We start from the raw sequence: 16,217 nt of genomic DNA, 5'->3' as shown, positions 1-16,217 counted from the left end.
GCAGCCTCAACCTGCTGGGATCCGGCGATCCTTCCGCATCAGCCTTCCAAGTAGCCAGAATTACAGGCATGCGCTACCACGCCCGGCTGATTTTTTGATTTATTGTAGAGATGAAGTCTTGCTGCCCAGGCGGGTCAGCGAACCCACGGGCTCAGGCAATCCACTCACCTCAGCCTCCCAAAGGCGTGGGATTACAGGCTGAGCCACCAAGCCCGGCAAATATAACCCTTAATGAGCAGAAACTGTATTAAATCTTCAATGAAAACCAAATGTCAAAGGACCCCAAAAAAACCAGCCCTAATAGATTTTACCTCTAATGCCAAAGCTGTCTTGTCATAAGCACAGGGTACTCTTTTCTGGATTGCTTTTGCAAAGACAGGTCCATTCTGTGTGGATGGCAAAGGGTTGATCGCTGCCCCAGGAGTACTGGAAACTGCAGGTAGAGGAGTTGTGGTTTGAGGTTGAGCGTATGCATGAGCAGGTTCTGGGATCCCGTAACTGTTGGAATTCCTATTTCCATGCTTTCCATGTGGTGAGGATCTCACAAGCTTTTCAACATAAGGGACAGGAATCATCCCAACCCGGCCATCCTTGTTCCGGGCACTCCACCACTGTTCTTCAGGTTTCTCTATTATCACCAGGATCTCACCCTTTTTAAAGGGCAAGTCTTCAGCATCATTCCCAGGAAAATCATAGAGAGTCCGTACATATTCCAGATTTTCTTCTGCTGTAGGCAGGTTGGGTGCTGAGATAGATCCCACTGGTGGGCTAGGATACCTTAAGAAAGAAAGAAAATTACTCTAAGAGAAAAATCTTACTCTACACCAGTGTCAAACTGAATAAACCACTCTCTTCTATAACAAATTAGTTTTCTCTATATGTTTTTAAAAATCAAGATTTATTTTTTAAATTTTACTTATGTATTTTTTGAGTTGAGGTCTCACTCTGTCACCCAGACTGAAGTGTAACTGGCACGATCATGGCTCATGCTGTTTTCAACTCCTGGGCTCAGGTGATCCTTCTGCCTCAGTCTCCCAAGTAGCTGGGACCAAGGGTGCCAGCCACAAGGACCGGCTTATTTTTTATCTATTTTTTATTTTTTTACTTGGAGTCTCACTCTGTTGCCCAGGCTGGTGTGCAGTGGCATGCTGATGGCCACCACAGCCTCAGTTCGCTGGGCTCAGGCCATCCTTCTATCTCAGTCTTCCAAGTAGCTGGAACTACAGGCACATACCATCATGCCTGGCTAATTTTTTAAAAAAATTTATTGTAGAGATAAGGTGTCGCCAAGTTGCCAAGGCTGGTCTTGACTCCCTGGACCAGGTAATCCTCTCGCCTCCACTTCCCAAAGTGCTGGGATTACGGGTGTGAGCCACTGTGCCTGGCTATTTTTTTTTTTTTTTTGAGTTGCAGTCTCACTCTGTCGCCCAGACTGGAGTGCAGTGGCTGCTCCCAGTCACCGCAGCCTCGACCTGCTGGGCTCTGGAGATCCTTCTGCCTCAGCCTTCCGAGTAGCTGGAATTACAGGCGCGTGCTACCACGCCCGGCTAATTTTTTGATTTATTGTAGAGATGAGGTCTCGCCTGCCCACGTGGGTCTCGAACCTGCAGGCTCAGGCAATCCACTCACCTCAGCCTCCCAAAGGTGCGGGATTACAGGCTGAGCCACCGAGCCCAGCCCTCAATTTATTTTTAAAATCTCAAGTAAGTTCAACAGCTGTCTTCCTTTGGTTCCTTGTCACAACCATCACACACTGTTCCTCCCAGTCCTAATCTACAGTTCACATCCTGCACACTTCCCTGGATACAGGGAGAAGATGACAAAGGTTTCTGCTTCTGATCCCTTAAAAATATAAAAACTGCTGGGCTCGGTGGCTCAGCCTGTAATCCCACGCTTTGGGAGGCTGAGGTGAGTAGACTGCCTGAGCCCATGGATTCGAGACCCGCCTGGGCAACTTGGCAAGACCTCATCTCTACAATAAATCAAAAAATTAGCCAGGCGTGGTAGCACGTGCCTGTAGTTCCAATTTCTTGGAAGGCTGAGGCGGAAGGATCGCCAGAGCCCAGCAGGTCGAGGCTGCGGTGGCCGGGAGCGGCCACTGCACTCCAGCCTGGGCGACAGAGTGAGACTCCAACTAAAAAAAAATAAAAACTAGAAAAGGGCTTATATGTTTACCAAATTAAAAAAATGATAAACCTCACATTTCATCTCATACAGAACTGTTATTTGACCAACATAATGAACACCTGTGGAAATTTCACTATCATGCTCACAGGTAAGAGCTCTCATCTAAGCATCAGTCCATAGGCACTGCTACTGCCTTTGCTGTGCTTATGGATTCGATGTTTGCTGAGTGCCTTGAAGAATGCACTCCTAGAGTAAGCTAGAAAAGCACAGTCTCTGCTCTCCAGCAACATCCCATTTGCAAAAGAAGTACAGAAATCTACTTCTCTTCACCTAAGAAATGTTCTGAAAAGTTGCAAATATACCAAGTTTTGGAAAAAAACTATTTTATGAATAGCTTCTTTTTCCTTTAACTTTTCTAAAGCACAGAATCTACACTAGATTTAAAAATTCTGGGCTTTATACAAAAAGTCTGCACCTGTTTAGGAGGTGGCTTCACTAGTGGGACCATTGCTAGAGCCTGGTTCCAGAAAAGCCCCAGAATGTGTGCTAGGAAAGGATATGGCTATTTAACCACGAGCATATGTTTCCAATTTGTTTTATCTTCAGTTTGTTCATGGCCATTTTCCTTCTTCCTCTTTTTTCTTTCCATCTCCCAATTAATTATCTAACTACTATTTCATATTAACAGACTAGCAACTATGTTGAACCATTTTTACTTAAAATAATTTTCCTTTATAAAAAAAGTAACCATATTACAACACTGTATGAGGAAAAAAAGGAAACAAAAGAAAAAACAAATCCCACAGCTCCTGCCCTAAGAAAATTACTATTAACCTTCTCCAATCCCACTGGTCCAGTTTATGGCTTTCTTTTTTTTTTTTTTTTTGAGTTGGAGTCTCACTCTGTCGCCCAGACTGGAGTACAGTGGCTTTCTTAAAAGAGAGTCTGTATATTTTTTGTGGTGGTTTCTCTGCCTAATATCACATCACAGGTATTTCTCCGCATTACTGGTTTTCTTAATGATCACTTTCATGGCAAAGTGACATTTCATTTTGTGAGCCTGCTGCATCTTTGGATTTTATTTTTTCTCTTTCTCCCTACTTAACCATCAATGTTACAAGTCCTTTTGAATGTATTTTTCCTATATTAGACTTTTTATAAAGCCTAGACTCCCAGAACTGGAATTACTAGATAAAAGAACATGAATTTTTTTATGGCCTTTGGTACATATTGCCATAATGCTTTCCAAAAGGCAGCCTTCACAATTTGGCAAAACTTACACCATTTCAAATGCAAATAACTAGTTTCATAGTAATCAGAATTCCATGGTTATTAGGAGCTTAATCTAAAAACTCAAAAGCCTTGTTACTTATTAACACAATTTAATAACCAAGAGCAAGTTGCTTTTTTTTTTTTGAGTCAGAGTCTCACTCTGTCACCCAGACTAGAGTGCTCATGGCTACCACAGCCTCGACCTGCTGGGCTCAGGCGATCCTTCTGTCTCAGCCTTCAAAGTAGCTGGAATTACAGGCACGTGCCACCACACCCAGCTAATTTTTCTTGGTTTATTGTAGAGATGACATCTCACCAAGTTGCCCAGGTTGGTCTCAAACCCCTGGACTCAGGCAATCCTCTCACCTCAGCCTCCCAAAGTGCTGGGATTATAGGCGTGAGCCACTATGCCCGCGAGCAAGTTGCTTTATACCAGTACATCTAAAAAAAAAACAAAAACAAAAACGGATAGCAGGAGTAGTAGGGGCAGCAAGAGTAATAGAGTTAATACTTATTATCTATGCCAGGAACTGTTTGCAGTCTTTGAAGACATTAAATTATTTTATCCTCACAGTAATCCTGTGAGGTAGTTGCTGATGCTGTTATTACCCCCATTTTACAGATGAGGAGCCAAAGAGGTTAGATTTGCACTTAGGTAGTCTGGTTCTAGATTCCTCACTCATAACCTCTAAGGTAATCAGCCTCAGGGATAAACCCTGCATTTTCCAGGTGTGTGAGAATTAATGTAATAAAGCAGGAAAATATTCACAATTTCTGACTGTCACTGAGCATTCAATTGGTGTGCATGTACCCTTCAAGTATACCCTTGTTTCTATTTCCAGAGCCACAAGAGCCTATGAAGTCTGGTGAGACAAGGGTACCTGCATAATGAACATGTACACCTAACTCTGAATTGTACCCCACATCTTTAAAATCAAAAGGAAAAGAATCTAAAAATATCTAATACCTTTATTTTAAAAAAAGTCTGGTGAGTACAGTATAAAACCACAGACATTAGCCGGGCTCGGTGGCTCAGCCTGTAATCCTGTGCCTTTGGGAGGCTGAGGTGAGTGGATTGCCTGAGCCCATGGGTTCGAGACCCACCTGGGCAGCGAGACCTCATCTCTACAATAAATCAAAAAATCAGCCGGGTGTAGTAGTGCATGCCTATAATTCTGGCTACTCGGAAAGCTGAGGAGGAAGGATCGCCGGAGCCCAGCAGGTCGAGGCTGCGGTGGCCGGGAGCGGCCACTGCACTCCAGTCTGGGCGACAGAATGAGACTCCAAATCAAAAAAAAAACAAAAAACAAAACTGCAGACATTATACCAAAAGCACAATCAGTTCCATCTCAGACCACACCCAAGGGTATTTTATTATTTGTATAGTTAAAAGTTAAAAGTAAGCCAGTCTCAGAGGCTCATGCTTGTAATCTCAGCACTTTGGGAGGTTGAGGCAAGAGGACTGTCTGAGCCCATGGGTTCGAGACTAGCCTGGGTAACATGGTGAGACCTCGTCTCTACAATAAATCAAAAAGTTAGCTGGGCACGGTGGCACATGTCTGTAGTTCCAGATACTTGGAAGGCTGAGGCGGAAGAATTATCTGAGCCCAGCAAGTCTAGGCTGCTACTAAGCCACTGTGACACTGTTACTGTAACAGCCTGGGAGACAGACTGAAACTTCGACTCAAAAAAGTTAAAAGCAGTTTGTCAGTCCCATAGCACAGATCATGAGGCCACCACTGGTATAGTTTCAGTGGGGATTAACACTGATAAAATTCATTTATTCAGATCCTACTATGTATTAAGAATTTGGGGGACAAAAATAAGTAACTAAAACTAAGTTCTCCTCTCGAGGTCAGGCTCGGTGGCTCAGCCTATAATCCCAGCACTTTGGGAGGTTGAGGCAAGTGGACAGCCTGAGCCTGAGGTTTGAGACTAGTCCAGACAACTTGGCAAAACCTCGTCTCTACAATAAATCAAAAATCAGCTGGGCACGGTAGCACGCACCTGTAGTTCCTGCTACTTGGAAGGATCACCAAAGCCCAGCAGGTCAATGCTAGGGTGGCCATGAGCATGCCACGGCACTCCAGCCTGGGCAATGGGGTAAGATTCCAACTCAAAACAAAACAAAACAAAACTAAGTTCCTCCTCTCAAAAGACTGACAACTTAGTAGAGGAAAGCAAATGGAAGCACAAATGAAATTAATGTGCATCATGACAGAAGTAGGGAGTCATTTAAAAGTATGCTAATATGGAGTTTGTGGTGGGCATGTCTTGCCAGGCAGCAATAACTGAAGCACATCCTGAAAATAACCTTTACGTTCCTTGGTGAATGGTTGTTTAATGTTCTGAGGTATGTACTCCAAGGATGGCCAGCATGGATGTTTATACCAAGCCTATGAAGAACATCTGGACCCTGGTCCTCTCCTTGGGATGCTGGAAATGCAAACCAATGCCCTTTAAGATAGGTGGAAGTTGGTAAATAAAAGTTACTATATAACCAGCATGCTTGCCACAAACCTTAGTTTTTTTTTTTCCTATCTAGTCAGCCGCCCTCAATGCCCTCTGTGTGTAAGGCTCCAATAAACCCTATGTCTTGCCTGCTATCTCCAGGTCGTTTTTTTTTGTTTTTTGTTTTTGCCTTTTGGACACTGTTGGACTCACCAGGGGTCCAGCATGACAACAGGGTCAGGGAATACCGTTAACTGGCTTTTCTTATCTAATGATAATGAACCTCTCTCCAATTCTGGTTAAAAGCTTTCTCAGATTCGTGTATAAACTATATACATAAAACAGTCTTTATTTTTTTTTTTTTGAGGGGGTGGGGGGTTAGAAAGTAGGACTTTTATTAAGAAGACAGGAAAGATCCCAGCAGCGGGAAAGGTCCTGAAGGGTTGCCCAAAACATTCTTTCAACTTTAGTTAGTATCTTCTAAGCCTAATTATCTCCTTATTCATGCTAAAGAACCAATACAATCAACTTCTGAGGAAAAGGAAGTCTCTCAAAGGCACTGGTAATGTTCTGTTTTCTTAAAGGGGGTGTGTGGATATGAAAGGTTTTTTTTGAGTCAGAGTCTCACTTTGTCGCCCAGGCTGGAGGGCAGTGGCATGCTCACGGCCACCACAGCTTCAACCTGCTGGGTTCAGGCGATCCTTCCACCTCAGTAGCTGAAACCACAGGCATGTACAACCATGCCCAGCTAATTTTTTGATTTATTGTAGAGATTAGGGCTTGTCAAGTTGCCCAGGCTGGTCTTGAACCCCTGAGCTCAGGCAATCCTCTCACCTTGGCCTCCCAAAGTGCTGGGATTACAGGAGTGAGCCACTATGCCCAGCTGCGTATTTATTCTTACATGTTTAGACTTCAGTCACCTTCTAAGTACTCTGTTTGATGTAATACACCTATTGAGACGCTCATAACAATTTGGATGCCTTTTAGTGCTTTTGCCGTTTTTTGTTTCACCTCTTTACCAAATCGATAAAACATTTCCCTTTGAGGACTTTTTTTCAACTGGGGAAACAAAAAAAGTCACTTGGGGCAAGACTAGGTGAACAGGAAGGGTGGTGCACGGAGGTCAGTTTTTTATCAAAAATTGCTCAACAACACTCAGCACAGTGTGGGCATGTGCGCTTGTAAATCACCCATCATTAAATGGGCAAATGAGCTGAAACAATCTCCAAAAAAATTCGCTGAAGCTGAATGCAGCCTCTCACAACAATGCTAGCTGGCACACTGATGCTGATGGGTTCCTGGAACACTTACCTAGCAAGGGAAACCAGTACTACAAGGGGCCCACCCTTCAAAAAAATAATTTTGGTTTTTTGGCACCCTCTCCTTGTATATGTACATATACTCTTTTGTATATATGAAATATTTCACTGTAAAAAGTAAAAACAAAAATTAGTAGAAAAATCAATTCCAAGAAGATTGGCTAAGTGTCTCTCTAGTGAAACTGCTTTAGGTAACCATTCTTTATTATGCAGTGGTATTTAATACAGAGGTCCCCTCCCTCCCATTCCTGAGCATCAGGCCATCATTAATGGCTCTCTTCCTATGCTGTGGCTGCCTTTCCACCTTCTTCTACAGTTCTTCCTCTGTTCATTCCTGTTCTATCTGTTCATTCTGGGGGATCCCGTTTAAGCTGAGATTCCCAAATCTATGCATACAGCCCTCACATTTCTTTCCAATAAATCCATCAGATTACTAAATACTACCTGGCTTCCTGCATGCTCCTCGAAAAAAGATTCTTCCTATTGAAAACAATCATACCGCCTCACTCTAATCCTTTCTCTTCTCTAAAAGGCACCACTCAAATCCTCTCTGAAATCATACCTTTTCCCTTATCTTCTACATACAATTGTTCAGCAAAGACTGCTGGTCAATACTTTACACTCCTACTGCATTTAATCTTTGGTCAGCATCTCATGGTCCTTTCCCAGTAACAGCCTTAATTAGTCCTACAGACTTTATTTTCCATCTTCTATATACAATTGTTCAGCAAAGACTGCTGGTCAATACTTTACACTGCTACTGCATTTAATCTTTGGTCAGCATCTCATGGTCCTTTCCCAGTAACTGCCTTAATTAGTCCTACAGACTTTATTTTCCATTCCACACTGGAGTTTCTAAAAACTATCATGACAGTTCTCTTTTTAAAAATCTGAAGTGGCCCCCATTGTTAAACTCATTTACAAGGCACAGGAGGCTCTTCAAATGTTAGCTTTACCATTTCTTCATAGCTTCCTGCCCATCACAAACATTAATTACAACTCTATGCCTTTCCCAGCAGGTGCTGCCACCACCTCTTTTACCTCATATACCTGTTCTCATCCTTCAAGAATCAGCTGAAAGAACACCTAGTTTCACAAGCCTTCCCTGAGATCCCTTAGGCACAGTTGATCACCTATGCTTTTAAGCTTCTGTGGCACTGTTTTAATTTTTTACAGCTCAGAAGACAAAAACCATGGTTCATTCCCACTATATGCCTTGAGTCTAGTATTGAGCTTTGGTATACAGTAAGCCTCAACATACTGAAGCATTTCCCATTACTATTTCTATTCTTTTTTTGCTTCTGAAAGCACAAAAAGTCAGGTACAACAATACCTAACAAAGGTTTAACTGTCATACAGACAAGGAGAGCCCATGTACCATCTGGTGTACCTTTAAAGCCTCTTCACCTCACCATTCTTCCATTGCTCTTCTCAAGTTTGTTCCAGGTGAGCTGCCACATGCTTGGTGGCCCCACCTTACTTGTTATGATCTTAGCTCAGACTTGGCTCAGGATAACCTGAACTCCCACTAACAAGCAGTGCCCCCTTTTACTTATCAGAAAGAATTACAATAGTTTCACCTTAAGGGCCCTTAAAATTAATCTAGTTCAATAATCCAGTTCTAAAGAAAAATTCTTAGGTCAACATTTTCTGGATTTGAGTCTTAAACAAGAGGAAAGCCACAAATTAAATGTCTACCAGTACTTTACAGGGGATACAGGGGAATACAATTCTTAACTGGACAAGAGTCCATGCCCAGCATAATGACAGTGTTCTTGTATCTCATGTGAACCAAATTCAGATGACTTAAACTATTGGTCAGGTGAAACCCAAGGGGTTTATTCAGTGCCAATTCCTATGCTGATTAAAATTACCGGTATTCTTCTCTCCTATTCCCAATTATGAAAGTTCAAATTTAGGCTGAGCATGGTGGCTCACGCCTATAATTCCAGCACTTTGGGAGGCTGAGGTGAGAGGATTGCCTAAGTTCAGGGGTTCGAGACCAGCCTGGGCAATTTGGTGAGACCTCATCTCTACAACAAGTCAAAAAATTAGCTGGGTGTGGTGGTACATGCCTGTAGTTCCAGCTACTTGGAAGGCTGAGGCAGAAGGATTGCCTGAGCTTGAAAGGTTCAGTGACCGTGCACTACAGCCTGGGTGACAGAGTGAGATTCCAAAAAAAAAAAAAAAAAAAAAGTCCAAATTTGAGTTTGGTGTCGATTTTGTGGATAGTGGCAAGCAACATACTCCTTTTTCTCCTTTTAGAAGGGGGTTAAACCACTAATTCATACTTTTTGAAACAAGGGTATTATCAGTACCTGTCACCTCAATGCAAGCACATGGCTTGTACATTGCATGGCTTAATAAATGTCTGATATTAATTATACAATTCACTTTCATAAATGAGAGAAGTAATTTACTCAATTTGAATTAAGCACAAATTTCAGTATGATGGGGGGGTTCCAAGTTCTCTTCAACTCCTTACACTGGAATTATATTGTGCTTAAAGCTGACTGCAACTGCCAGCATCTGCTAGCAACTGCAGGTTTCACCAGTTAGATTCCTGGTGTTCTGGTCTTTGTTATAAATATAGATTTGAGTTATTAAATATTTAGAAAAGGGAATGTGGGGAGGAGGCACAACCATGCTTCTCGTAGTATCTGCCTATTCCTGCAGGGCGTGGCTTCTGCTTCACAGGTGTGAGTGAGGCTCTTCCTGGGCTCTCAGGTTAGATAGACTAAGTACCCTTTTTTGGTTCTTCCACAGCTACTTTATCCTGCATGGAAACAGTCTTACAATTTTTTTTAGTAACCAGTAAGCTCCTCAGGAGCATGACAGGAATTCCATGTTGATTCCACATTACATGTGATGTTCAAAGTCTGTTGAGTAAAAAACATGATTTTCTTGAAGGGTCAACTTCCCTTAGTTTTTAGTGGTAAATTTTTATTTCTCACAATTTCTTTTTTCTTAGACTGCATTTATCTACGTAAACTAGAAATAGAAAATGTGATAAGCAAAACAAGTTACCTCTGAAACATCCTGTTGTTAAACTGAAAAATATTCCCTATTAAATAAAAAACACCAGAGTTTTCCTAAATACTAATTATAACAGAATCTTAAAAATGTTTATACTCAAGTAAAATGGAGACAAAAATCAACAGAATTTCCATTTATGAAATTATTTGCAACTGAAAAACTACAACTATGTGTAGAAATTCTTTCATGGTCATTTAAAATTAACAAAAGCCATCTGACAAGATAATTTTTGGGAGTTAAATTTAAAATTCACTACAGGAATATCATAGACAAATAGAAAAAGCAATAAATAAGATAAACCCAGAGGTCACAAAGTTACAAATATACCAAATCATATTTGTTTCTTCCCTTTCTCTTCCCCATCGTAGCCGCTACCTATTAGTTACATCAATTTTATCTCCAAAAGAGGCACCTCCAAGTCACAGCTCAGCGATTGCTATCAGTCATCATCATTTTGCACCTGGATTACAGTATTGGTCCCAGGTCACTCCCTGCCTCAAACTCCTTTGGAGCCTACAGCACTTTAAACAAAATCCAATTCCTTACTCTAGCCACTATCTTCAAATTCTTTTTATATGGATTCCTCTTCTCTCCTTTAAGAACCAAGCCAGGCTAGGTGGCTCAGCCTGTAATCCCACGCCTTTGGGAGGCTGAGGTGAGTGGATTGCCTGAGCCCGTGGGTTCGAGACCTGCCTGGGCAACTTGGTGAGACCTCATCTCTACAATAAATCAAAAATCAGCTGGGCATGGTAGCTCGTGCCTGTAATTCCGCCTACTCGGAAGGCTGAGGGGGAAGGATCGCTGGAGCCCAGCAGGCGAGGCTGCGGTGGCCGGGAGCGGCCACTGCACTCCAGTCTGGGCAACAGAGTGAGACTCCAACTCAAAAAAAAAAAAAAGAACCATACTCCCAACACAAAGGTCTTTCTCACCTCAGGATATTTGCATAAGCCTTCCCCTAACCCTGGAAGGTTTTCACCCTGAGAAGTCTCTACTCCTCAAGTCTTAGTTTCATGCTTTCTCTAACCCCACTACCTCAGATAGGTCCCTTCTATTATATTCTCTCAGTCTAGGTTTATTTCCTTCATTGCATTTATTATTCTTACAAGTACTTTATTTTTCTACTTTTTAGTCTGTTAGCCTCCACTAACAAGTAAGTTCCACAATGAAGAAAGTATATCTGTCATCCATCTTTCCCAGTACCTACAATGGGTTATAATTATCTTATGCATATTTGAATGAAAACATAAAACAAAAAATTATGAAACATTCCAATAAAAAGGATCAACCTAGAACAATACAAGCACCAATGCTTAAATTCTGAAGAAGACACTATACTTATAAACTTAGCTATGTAAGATAAACAAATAAAATAAACTATTAGCCAGGAAGCATGAAACTCTGGGTTGAAAAGCTAGGTTGTTTTTTTTTTTTTTTTTTGAGTCGGAGTGTCACTCTGTCGCCCAGGCTGGAGTGTAGTGGCACACTCACGGCCACTTCAGTGTTGACCTGCTGGGCTCCAGCAACCCTTCCACCTCAGCCTTCCAAGTAGCTGAAATTACAGGTGCGCACTACCACATCCAGCTAATTTTTTCACTTATTGTAGAGACGAGGTCTCGTCAAGTCGTCTGGGCTAGTCTCGAACCCACAGGCTCAAGCAATCCACTCGCCTTGGCCTCCCAAAGTGCTGGGATTACAGGCTGAGCCATTGAGCTTTGACTAAAAGCTAGTTTTGATGCCTGAAAAGTTAAACCACTTAATTTATCCCATTTGGGATGTGAAGAATCACTACATGAGTTTTCCATCTGGCCAAGGCTGTAGGGGCCACTAGCTCTCTATAAAAGGCTAATAACATGTCAAATCTAAGACATAAAAGTCAGACTTGGGAATGACAATTCAAAGATTCAGTATAAAGTAAATCTAGTCAGGGCCTAACTCAATCAGCATTGTAATCTCCACAGATGCCAAGGAAAATGAAAAACTAAATAACAGCAACATGCCTGGAGGAGAGGGCATAAGGAAGGAGAAACAAAGCTGAACATGAGGCAGAGGGTCATAGAAAAATCCTATTATTTGTGAGGAGACTGAAACAACAGGTAGGATTTCAAATGGAGAGTGGGGTGTGGTTAGGTAGTCAATAAACAGGCAACAGCGTAGTTATGAGTCGGTAAGGAAGACTACTAGGGAATAATCGAGTACTAGTAGAGTACAGTGGCGAAGAACAAGAGAGGGCAGACGCAGACAGAAAACTGTGTTTGGTATCTGTGAAGACACAAGTATGGAAAACTTAGAGTTGATTTTGGGTAGTGGAAAGCAACATATTCCTTTTCCTCCCTCTAGAAGGGGATATCAAGCCATTAATTTACTTTTTGAAACGGCTGTATTGTTAGCACCTATTGTTGTCACCTCAATGTAAGCACAAGCCTTGTACAATACTGCATGACTTAATAAATGCCTGATATTAATTATATAATTCATTTCCACAAACGAGAGATTTACTTAATCACATTACAAATTTTACTAGAGTGGGTTTTAAGTTCTCTTCAACTCTTTACAATGGAAATATATTGTGTTTAAAACTGACTGCAACTACCAGTATCTGCTAGCAAATGCAGGTTTTACCAATCAGATTCTTGGTGTCCTGGTCTTTGTTTTACAGTATTTCATTTACAATCACTTTCTCTCCATTTTTAAAGTTCATTTAGTAGTTAATCTTATAGTTATTATACTGTCATGGATTTCTTTCCTATCTCTATCCTACAGAAGTAATACTTATGCATCCAGTTGGTGTCCTTAATAATAACAACTTTTAATATTTAAAGTTCAGAGCAAATCTATAAAGTCAGAAATATCTCACCCAAAAAAATCTGTATCAACACTCAGTCCTTTTAAAATAGATGTTTAAGAAATGTACTGGTGCCAGGCGCGGTGGCTCACACCTGTAATCCCAGCACTCTGGGAGGTGGAGGCAAGAGGACTGCCTAAGTCCAGGGGTTTGAAACCAGCCTGGGCAGCTTAGCAAGACCTCGTCTCTACAATAATAAAAAAATCAGCTGGATGTGGTGGCGCATGCCTATGGTTCCAGTTATTTGGAAGGCTCAAGCAAAAAGATCGCCTGAGCCTAGCAGGTTGAGTCTGTGGTGGCCATGAGTGTGCCACACTGCACTCCAGCCTGGGCAACAGAGTGAGACTCGTGGTTCAGCCTGTAATCCCGCGCCTTTGGGAGGCTGAGGTGAGTGGATTGCCTGAGCCCGCGGGTTCGAGACCCGCCTGGGCAGCGAGACCTCATCTCTACAATAAATCAAAAAATCAGCCAGGCATGGTAGCGCATGCCTGTAATTCCGGCTACTCGGAAGGTTGAGGCGGAAGGATCGCCCGAGCCCAGCAGGTCGAGGCTGCGGTGGCCGGGAGCGGCCACTGCACTCCAGTCTGGGTGACAGAGCGAGACTCCAACTCAAAAAAAAAATAAAAAAAAAATAAAAAAAAGAAACAATGCACTGGAGCCAGGTGTAGTGGCACACGCCTGTAAACCCAGCCCTTAGGGAGGCCAAGGCAGAAGAATTAGTTGAGCACAGGAGTTTGAGATCAGCCTGGGTAACAAAGTGAGACCCCCATCTCTAAAAATAAAAACTTTTTAAAAGGGGGGGAGGGGGGACTGGGTAGTTTGTTACTTTAAAATTCTAGGCAAATTTTCAACTCAAATTTGGCATAAGTTAAATAAAAGAAACCTCTGAGAAAATGTTAAGGCAAATTAAAACAAATAAACAAAAATAATGACTCTTACTTGGAAAAGAGAACGCCAGATGACCTGTCCCTTTGGGCTCCTAACTTTAAAACAGATATCAACTTCAGAGCATATCTGAAGTTGAACTAAGAATTAAGATAAGTTCTTTCCATTCAAAATTTTTCGTTAATAACATTCTAGCCTTTTTCCACTTTGGAAATTTACCAAATTGATTTATCATCCTCCTTGGAGATAAAACATAAAATAAATTTTCCAAAATATGTCCTCACTGAGGCCAATGCACCTTCTCTTTTCTTTATAATTAAAGGATTGTTAAAGAGGTAGTGCCTGGCCCGCTTCAAACTTGGCATGAGAGTATCAATATATAGTTCTGATATTTCAATGAAAGGTTTTTGTCTCTAAATGCTAAATCATTTTCTTCTTTTATTTTTTTGAGTTGTAGTCTCACTCTATTGCTCAGACTGGAGTGCAGTGGCCGCTCCCAGCCACCGCAGCCTCGACCTGCTGGGCTCTGGCGATCCTTCCGCCTCAGCCTTCCAAGTAGCTGAACTAAAGGCGCGCGCTACCACGCCCGGCTGATTTTTGATTTATTGTAGAGATGAGGTCTCGCCAAGTTGCCCAGGCGGGTCTCGAACCCGCGGGCTCAGGCAATCCACTCACCTCGGCCTCCCAAAGGGCGGGATTACAGGCTGAGCCACCGGGCCTGGCTTGCTAAATCATTTTCATTTGGTAACTGTTCCAAAGGCTGTAGTCCTGGAGATCTTAACCTGGAGTTCAGAGAGCTGCAGAAGTGCAAGAACCCTGAATGGTGTGCCCACTTGTGTGTACGTGCATTTTTCGGGGATAGGGGGAGGTGATTCCTTGGCTATCTTCAGATGTTCACAGAAGTCTACAGTCTAAAAAGTTTTTTTAAAAAAACCAAACTCCTGCATTAGTATTGCAGTCAGATAAATTAACGAAAGGCAAAAAGCGTACATTTTCACCCTGCAACCACCATAAAACATTTAAAATGCACCCTCTCATTCACTGACCCAGATCCTGACATTAGACTTCCGTTCGGAACGCCTTTTGGAGAATGTGGTTTAGAAGGGGGGAAAATGAGTTCAAACCCCTCACCCATACACACACATTCTTAGACCGAACCCTTTTCTCGACCTTCCTCCGCGGTCGGGGCAAACGCTCGCGTACCTGGGCGCGGGCTCGATAAGGGTGGTGGTGTCCAGGTAGTGGATCTTGTAAAACTCCAGCAGTGCCGGCAAATGGTCAAACTCCTGGTCCCCGATCTTAAAACGGCGGTTAGGCAGCGAATTGATGATGTAGTGGGAGACCCGCGAGTTCTCGGACACCGACAGCACATAGTCCCCGGGGCAGGTGGAAGAATCGCGGACGAGGAACATGCCGTGGCGCTGGCCCAGGAGCCGGGTCTGCGCCTCCTGGCGAGACACAGGCCCCATGTACCAGGCGGAGCGGTCTGAGGAGTCGAACCTGGCAGAGGACATGGTGTCGGAACGGCTTCTCTGTGGCGGGCCGGGGCGGCGGCTGCTCTCGCCTGCTCTGAAGGACTGTGTCCGGCAGACGGCTTTGGGGCCAACTAAGGGGCTCTCGGCACACCTCGAGGCGCGCTTAGAGGGCCAGGCCAGCACCTTCCTTTCGGGTCCGGGCTCGCAGCATCCTCCGCCGCCGCCCGCCTGCTCCGGGGCCGCCTCACGAAAAGAGTCGGCCCGGGGAACGCGGGGCAGAGTCGGGGAGTCGGGATGGGCAAAGCCAAGCTGCAGCGGAGGCCCCTCCGGGGTTCTCGAGCTGTTCGGTGTACTGGAGGTGACTCCTGGCCTGGAATGTGCCGGCTCCGCAGCCCCACAGGTCTTCACCGACCTCCGCCGTCACACGAAGCACCCAACTCCAAAGAGCGTCGCGCCTCCAGGGCAGTGTTGCCCAGCCCGTTCCCAATAGCCACAGCAACAAAATGGCGGCCGCGGGAGAAGCTGCCAGCCACCTCCCCCTCCGCTCAGCGCCCTCTGTCTGCGCACGCGCGGGACTCCGGCTCCAAGAGGCCGTCGGGGCCCTCCCGGTGACGTCGCACGGCGCAGCCAATTAGGAGCATGATCGCGACGGTCTGGGTGTGCGCCTCTCTCACCGGCTCCCGCGTTCCGGGAGGAGGCTGAGGAGGCGTTGGCGGTGGGCACTCCCTTCCTGGGCCGTGGTGCGCCGCCGGGGGCGCTGCCGCTGCCGGGTCTCCCAGAACTGGCAGGAAAACAGCTGGAGCTGAGAGG

General features: G+C 43.9%; 1 protein-coding gene across 2 annotated transcripts in view; it reads right to left on the bottom strand.

Annotated features, from left to right (window-relative positions):
- The window catches only part of CRKL (CRK like proto-oncogene, adaptor protein), a 41,168-nt gene extending 25,217 nt beyond the window's left edge, over positions 1–15,951 (bottom strand). Inside the window, exons 1-2 of one of the 2 annotated variants that reach the window (XR_002482581.1) lie at positions 15,136–15,943; positions 312–777 (exon numbers count right to left, since the gene is read on the bottom strand). Coding sequence is in view for 1 of the 2 variants with exons in the window: in XM_008068812.2 (XP_008067003.1) it covers positions 312–777; positions 15,136–15,446 (777 nt within the window). In the remaining variant the exon portion in view is untranslated. Of the gene's footprint in view, positions 1–311; positions 778–15,135 lie in introns of both variants that reach the window. The other variant, XM_008068812.2, reaches the window with a different exon arrangement.
- Positions 15,952–16,217: the final 266 nt, after the last annotated feature.

Source organism: Carlito syrichta, unplaced genomic scaffold (assembly GCF_000164805.1).
Source record: "Carlito syrichta isolate Samal-C Ts95f unplaced genomic scaffold, Tarsius_syrichta-2.0.1 Scaffold311553, whole genome shotgun sequence".
In the NCBI taxonomy this organism is placed as follows: domain Eukaryota; kingdom Metazoa; phylum Chordata; class Mammalia; order Primates; family Tarsiidae; genus Carlito; species Carlito syrichta.
The sequence above is the reverse complement of the archived record's forward strand: the minus strand, read 5'-3'. Positions and strand labels throughout refer to the sequence as shown.